The following is a 7199-nucleotide window of genomic DNA, read 5'->3' as shown; positions in this document are numbered from 1 at the left end:
GATTTGTGGCTTTGTGCTAACCGACCATTTCAAATATGTCTTTGCTTGAGGAGGCTGAGGAGATCTTATCTTTCCAAAAGGCATCCTTGGAGCGTTTAAACTCGTAGAGGAAGTCCTGTTTTAGAGCTTCGACCTCCTCTTCTTCCCATTGGCAGTTCACTCCGGCTGCGCGGAGTCTTGCTAACATCGCTCGCTTACTCGCATAGGCTCGGTGTTTACGTGTGCAGCTCTCGCTCCAGTATGGTCTCCCTGTACCTTTCCCGAGCGTGCGCTTTGTGGAAGCCGTGAGTGCTTTAATAAGACAGTCCGTAAGCTGTTGTGCTAGGAGATCTAAAGACTGTGGGTCTTGGATGTTGCTTGCAGTGCGGCGCATGGGTTGTAAGTTGCGTTTAATGATGCCGAGGAAAAGCTCCTCGTCCATCGTGTCGAGCCGAAACCTTCCCGGGGTCTGGCTGGGTGAATCGATCAGGGCCAAGGGGACCCGGGTAAGCAGAGATTCGTGGTCTGATGTCGTGTGTAGTGACGTTTCTATGCTGGTGGAAGCCCCATGGAGGTTGCTGGACGCCCAGCATAAATCTAGGGTGTTGCCGCCTTTGTGCGTGGGTTCACCTATAGGTGACATTAGGACAAGGCTAGCGGCTTCTGCCCATTCTACTAGGTTTTCAGCGTCCGGGGAACTCGTGGCCTCGGGCTGCCACGTCCAATGGTGTAAGTTAAAATCCCCCGCAATCAGTACTCGATCCTCAGGTTTGGGTTGCCAGGCCCCTAGGATGTTCCTGAGAGCCTGGCCAGATCGCAGAGAGCCACGAGGGGCGTTGTATACGTTGATGACTGTGAGGACCTCCTTCGTTCCTGAGAGGAGTCGTAAGAAGAGCAGGTCTGTGGATGGATCGGGTAGAGGCCGTATTTGTACGCCTCGTACCCCAGTTCCTCTACGGAGGTAGGTAAGTACCCTGGGACGGTCTTCGGTCCAGTTATCTACTAGGGTGAAAGTCTCAAAACCTGGGTGGTGTCTTGTGAGCCTCCTCTCTTCCGAACGGATAGACGGCTCTTGTATTAGGAGAATATCGATCTGGGCTGCGTAAGCCAGGTTCAGTGCTGTTTCGTGGGCGGATGCCCGCCTGCCTACATTCGCTTGCATGATTTGCAGGGTTTTAGAGGGCTGTATTCTTCTTTTGTGTCTCATTCGCCGGGGTACAGTCCATCGCTTGTTCTTCTTTACGGGAATGTCGATGCGACTGCTGGGTCGCATTTCTCCATAATCTTTCTCCCTCAGCTCGGATGGCCCGTAGCTGAGCCTTATCCCTCCTCTGGACTACCCCCTTCACCACTTTGGGTTGGATAGGGCAAGTCGCATCGAAGGCGGCGTGAGGCCCGTTACACGACGGGCATTTAAAGGGGCAGTCGCAGCCATCGTGACCCTCAGTGCCGCCGCAGGGTGCCCGGTGTTGATCAGTTGTGTGGGAAGGAGAGCTGCACTTGAGGCATCTCTTCCTTCTGGTGCACGTTCGTTCGTTGTGAAAACCGCCGCAGCGGAGACATTGAGGAGACCTCTTCTCCTTCGGGAACTGCAGGTTTACAAAAACGCTGGCCCCCATCAAACGGAGGCGTCTTGGTAGTTGCCTTACGGCTTCCGCCTTGAACCAGGCTGTCACCGTGCCTAGCCTTTCGACTTCGTCCTTCCTAAAGAAGTGTGCTTTTTCAGGCTTGAGTTTCGTCGAGACCTGGATCTCTTCAAGGAGCTCCTCGGTCGTGATTTCCAGCTCAGTGTTGGTTACCAGACAATGCCTGGTGTAAGGGACGTTTGCGATATAGGCTCGGATCCAGGTATCGCGTTGCTCGATCGCTTACGCTTAGAGAAGGGCAGCGATCTGTTCTCTATTCTCTAGCAGGACTTTTACACCATCCATTAACGAAGGTAGGAGTACTAATCCTATCTTAACATAGTCGATCCCCTTAAGGGCTTCTCGGGCTTGGGGACTTAGCTTTTCCCGAACGAAGATGTATATATCGTAGGCTTTCTCGTTCCGAAGCGGGCTTTCAGGCGATAGACGCGCGAAGACGCGTAGATCCTTTAAGGCCGCCCGGTTTGTAGCTTGTTTTACGGCTTGTTTGGCTAGCGTTGGTTCATCCTGTCTTCTGGACAGTAGCTGGCTCGCCGCCGCCGCGTATGAACGGACTAGGGGCGGCTGGTTCTGGGTTATGTGCGAGGGATGCCCCTGGGAACTCAGGTCAGTCTCGCTAGGCCCTGTGCCAATAGCGTACATAGACCTTGCTAGACCACGTTGATACCGGTTTGAACGCTATTTCTCCTCCTGAAGTTCTCTCTCCAAGGATTCGATCTTCGTCAAACAGTCTTTCAAAAACTATTCCCTCTCGGCGTCCCGACGTAGGAGGTCCTGGACAAGATTCGAAAGCTTGTTGATCTCGTCTTTAAGCTCAGAGTTGTCCTGGTGGTTAACCTGCTCAACCACTCTGACCTTTGCAGTCGGCTTCCGGACTCGTCCCGACCGCCGAGATATACCGGCGTCCCCGTGAACCGTGATCGATGGCCCTACATCTAGGGAGACCGCCATGGTCGTGGAATTCAGCTCGTATGGGCTGATGTTGAGAGATGATAGTGCAGTGGGCCGTAGCCCTCTATAACCTTAACAATTACTAACAGTGGGTACCTTTCGAGGTATGTGTTCCAGCGTGTTGTGAGACTAGTCAAGGGATCTTGGATCGCCGACTCGATTGCCGTCAGGTCACATGAGCTTAGGCATGGCGTTTGTTAGAGTATGATACAGTATGGACCAGAAGCTGCGCTCGGCAGGACTTATCCCACCGGCTAATTTCTAACAGCTAATGTTGCTCATTTCTCGGCCGATAGACCAAAGAGTTGAATTGATCCTGATGTGTGTAGCAGTGCGCTCTGTTCAAGCGAGAGGACTCCAACTGTCCAGACTTCGGAGAATAGGAGGTTTCCACAGCATTGTCCACAATGCGCAACAATTCAAAGGACAGAAAACGTGGTTTTGAGTCAATCCTCCGGAATGGAGAAGAAGCCGGTGCCAACGCGTAAACGCGCGAAGCTGTTTACTCAGCATGCGCTGTCCACAAGCGAGTCAGCGCAACCTGTATCTGATCAACCTGTATCTGATCAACTGAATCATGGACACCCCCAGTAGCGCGTCTCAGATTGAGCGATAGCACACCGCTGCTAATATTTAAGCTTGGCTCTGGATCGTGAAGTCCTAACATCTCCACAACTTCTTTGCGTCACGATAGGCGAGTACCCTTCATATTCTATATCGAAGGCAACTATTTCCGGGTTCTTTTAGACTTGCTTTACTTGACATTTCACTGCCATCTGTTAGTTACCCATAGAACACATCGACATTGCAAACATTGCCGTCAGTGATCAACGGACACTTTGCGGAATCCGCATTCCGTTTCGGCGGTTAAGGACTATGTCCACAAAAGCAAAGTACCCGAAGCCAATTCAAGCGGATAGGAGAGGTCTCCGAATCTCCTTGCCACTGCGATTTGGAGGAATGCCAAGAAAGGCGTGACAAGTGCTTAGTTATGCTTTCTCTGCCCGTCACTCTATACAACTACTATCATGACAACATCTCACAAGACCTTATCGTCGAACGCGCAGACGTAGGGCAAGATTGCGGTCTCGGCGTACTAATTTCACCTTCTGAAAATATCCGTTGAGTTTAGCGACTCGGCGGTTGCTAGATTATGAGCGACCTCGTACGAGTGAGAGTCTACCTAGAGGCTAGAGGTAGATCTTGTCCGACCCAGAGGTTCGGTAGCAAGCGACCTTCCGCTTTCGGAGCCCCAGGAAAGTATACACGAGTTTGAGTTGGCAGCAAAGATGCCCCATTCTCCCCACGTTTCGGCGTTATCACGGAGTGGCCGTGGCTTGAGCTAGTCTAGAGCACATTTCCCCTTGCAAGTTGGAGAGGTAGACTGGGAATGTCACGAACTAAGCACATGGGGGAGGGGACGTTGAACGCCAATTGAAGTGCAACATGGCCCAAGCCACACTGCCAGGCTCATGCTTCGTGCCGTGCTCCCGTCCGCTGCGTGGCAGCCAAGACCAGGGGTGAAAGGGTGAAAGCAAGTCGTTTGACCTTAAACCAGGGCAGAACTTCGCTATCAACGACTCATCGCAACTTCGCAAGTACACCACCCTGTGACAAGGGGCCCAGTTGTGTTGATTATCGTGCCAAGGATAAAGAGTAGGTTATGCAATTTGGCAGGCGAAGTAGCGTTTCAGCGCCAAGGTTCGAGTTGCGATGAAGCCGAAAATCATCAGACGATACGAGCAGGTCAGCGAGACGTAGCTTTCACTTCGCCACAACGAAGGGACGATAGTCTAGGGGAATTATCATATGGGACGCACAGAGGTAAATATGTCCCTGGTGAATGCGGCAGCTATCGGATGGAGAGCTTCATCAATCAACATTCAAGCAGAAACAAAATTGGGGATCGGACTGCCCAAAAACCAGCTTTTAGGAAACGCCTTGATTAATCACGATGATGAGAAGATTGCTGCTCAATGGGTCATCAGATGATTGGTTTTCTGCCCCTCGTTTCTATTTCCATCTACCAGGGAACCCTCCTTGGATGTCTACCGTCGCACGCGCGCGGTGCGCGGATATGCGGGGACGAGATGCGAGGCCCCTGGCATCACCTTGGGAACCCATGCCTTTCAGCTGCTTCTCATCAGCCTTACCAGGCCTGCCCTCCGAATACCTCGTTTTCGTGAAAACTGCCCCGGTAGGCCCACCGCGACCGTTTTTATCTGCAAGAGAACTGAGGTGAACAGATCACGTCTCCATGGCACATTAGAAAATTCTTGGGGCTTTCAGCTGAGACGTATCTGGGACCCTGTTGGTGGTGGGTTTGAAGGTAACCAGGCTTCTTGCTTCAGCATTAGAAGATCTACCCCCATGTGACGCTGAAACCCCCATCTTAATGTGACATTCCTCAAAATTGAGTTCTAGAAGACAGTGAAAGCCTGCACAACATGCGAGACTCCAAGCAGTTCATCATATCATAAATAACATGATCCTAGTCGATACCAAGAAGACGTTCATCTGGTCTCCATTTTGCCGAGAGCCCAGAAGGGCTGCTATCCCTTCCCCTGACTGGCATTGCACGACTAGACGCGCCCCACTTGGTCACTATTCCGGAAGTCTGGTTCTATTCGAGACGGGTCAGTGTGGACGTTTGGTTTATTGGCGTCTATATTGTGCGCTTGTCTAGGTATAGTAGATAGAAAGATATCGTGGGGGATGGAGCCGAGTCGAGCTGTATAAAGATGGGAGGTTGAGAACATCAACAAACATTCCCTCAGCAGCTTGTCTCTCATCAACTTCCTTCGCTTACAACACCACAGTCGTTCTCTTCTGAACTTGCCAGTCTTTTTTTTTTCAAACAGTCCTTCTTTTCTTGTGTGAAAACGTGTCCTTCAATACACTCTTTTTCAAGCACCTCTTGGTAGGTGTCGCCCTCCTCCCGGGCCTCGGCTTGTCCTCTCCCGTCGGCAGCGTCGACGCGCGAGGCGTCAAGGTCATCTCGGCGCCCTTGGAAAAGGTCACGCCCACCATCATCGACCACGGTCCTCTCGACCTTGAGGGCATTGAGCGTCTCAAGGACTCGCTCACAAAGTCTATTCGTCCGACCCAGACCTCGGAACCGAACAGAGTCAAGCGCCAGGACGCCGCATCGGGCACCGTTCCCAACTCTTTGACAGTTGCCACCAGCGATGCCTTCGTTTCGGTCGATGTAGGCGACATCAATCTCATTGACAGCAATGCTGCCAATTGTCACTCTGAGGAGCTCAACAGGCCGTTCGATTCTATTCAGTTCTTCACTGGGTCTACCAACATGCGCGCTATCAATGCTACTAGCAGCAGTGGAAACACAAGCTCAATCACCAGCGTAAGTACCACTTTACCATTCTGCGAATGTTTGAGGAAATCAAAAGTCTGACAAGGCCTTTCTTAGAAACTCGAAGGTTGGGCTGATGCCGGTGTTTTCAAATTCGAAAACGGCGACCACATTGCAGAGTTCTGGGTTCTCGAGAACCGTGGCTCTTTCCACGGCTTCAACTTCACGACCACTAGCGGAAAGACATACTCTGCCATGGGTCAGGTCCTCCGCAGCCCTCCCCCGATGCAAAAAGTCCCCGTGGGATCCGGCATCCTGGGCCGTATGCGCGTGCAGTACTGCAACATTGGTCTGATCGGTCACGTCGGCTTCGACTTCCTCGACGAGCTCCAGTCTGTCTCCGTCAGCAACATTGCGTACTCTGGCTTCACAGACAACATCATGCCCTCCGGCCCCGGACAGACCATGACTGTCGGTTCTCAGATCGTCGACAACCGTAACTCCACCGCCGAGCAAATCATCACGATCATGACGATGGATGCCGTTACCAAGTCGCACACTCTGAGCGTTGCAAATCAGTGGAATGTCGGAGGTCGTGTTGCCGTCGAGGCTGAGGCTGGCATTCCTTTCGTTGGAAAGTCCAAGGTGACTACGGAGTTCTCCTGGCAGGTGCAAAAAACCACCGTAAGTCATTGTCCCCCAAGATGGCATATTTCGAACTCGTGTACTAATGAATTCATTCTAGACCGAAGAAGACACCGAGGGAGAGACCTTGACCAAGTCCGCCACCATCAACCTCAAGTACCCGCCTAAGAAGTACTGCGTCGGCTCGTCCTTCTTCACGATCTTCAAGATGAATGTCGAGGCCGAAGCCACCTTCCGCGCAAAGACCAAGTCGGGCAAGGACTTTTTCTGGAAGCAGAAGGGCAAGTACGAAGGCGCAGACTCCCTCGCCCTGCAGCTGCAGGTTGACGAGGCAGACGGCATCATTGGAAAGCGTGCTCTCGTTGTCAAGAAACTCTGATTCTGATACCCAGATACTCCTTTTCTTTTTTCTCCCGATCTTGAGCAGGCGGCATTTGTACTCTTTAGTTTCCGTCTTCTGCTTGTTGCTTGTGTATCGCGCGCTGAGAGCATCATACCCCCCAAACTTATGACTCATTGGAGACGAGAATACGATGTTGCTTCCATAGAAGCACCATAGAGAAGACCATGTGCTTAAAAATATGCAATCCTTGCCACAATCTTTGAGAACCAGACTGGTGATACACTGATAATGTGCTTCGTTAGTGTTTCGGTCTCTCGAGAAA

At 51.8% G+C, this 7199-nt stretch overlaps 1 protein-coding gene across 1 annotated transcript; it reads left to right on the top strand.

Moving 5' to 3' along the window:
* Window positions 1-4289: 4289 nt before the first annotated feature.
* Window positions 4290-6913, top strand: BDP81DRAFT_400691 (uncharacterized protein; the record flags this gene model as incomplete). The annotated part of the gene is made up of 4 exons (XM_060588724.1): window positions 4290-4322; window positions 5488-5940; window positions 6007-6573; window positions 6635-6913. 4 exons carry the CDS (start codon window positions 4290-4292, stop codon window positions 6911-6913), a joined length of 1332 nt encoding a protein of 443 aa, XP_060438048.1.
* Between the last annotated feature and the right edge of the window lie 286 nt (window positions 6914-7199).

Source organism: Colletotrichum phormii, assembly GCF_030913505.1.
Source record: "Colletotrichum phormii strain CBS 102054 chromosome Unknown BDP81scaffold_40, whole genome shotgun sequence".
NCBI lineage: Eukaryota > Fungi > Ascomycota > Sordariomycetes > Glomerellales > Glomerellaceae > Colletotrichum > Colletotrichum phormii.
The sequence above is the reverse complement of the archived record's forward strand: the minus strand, read 5'-3'. Positions and strand labels throughout refer to the sequence as shown.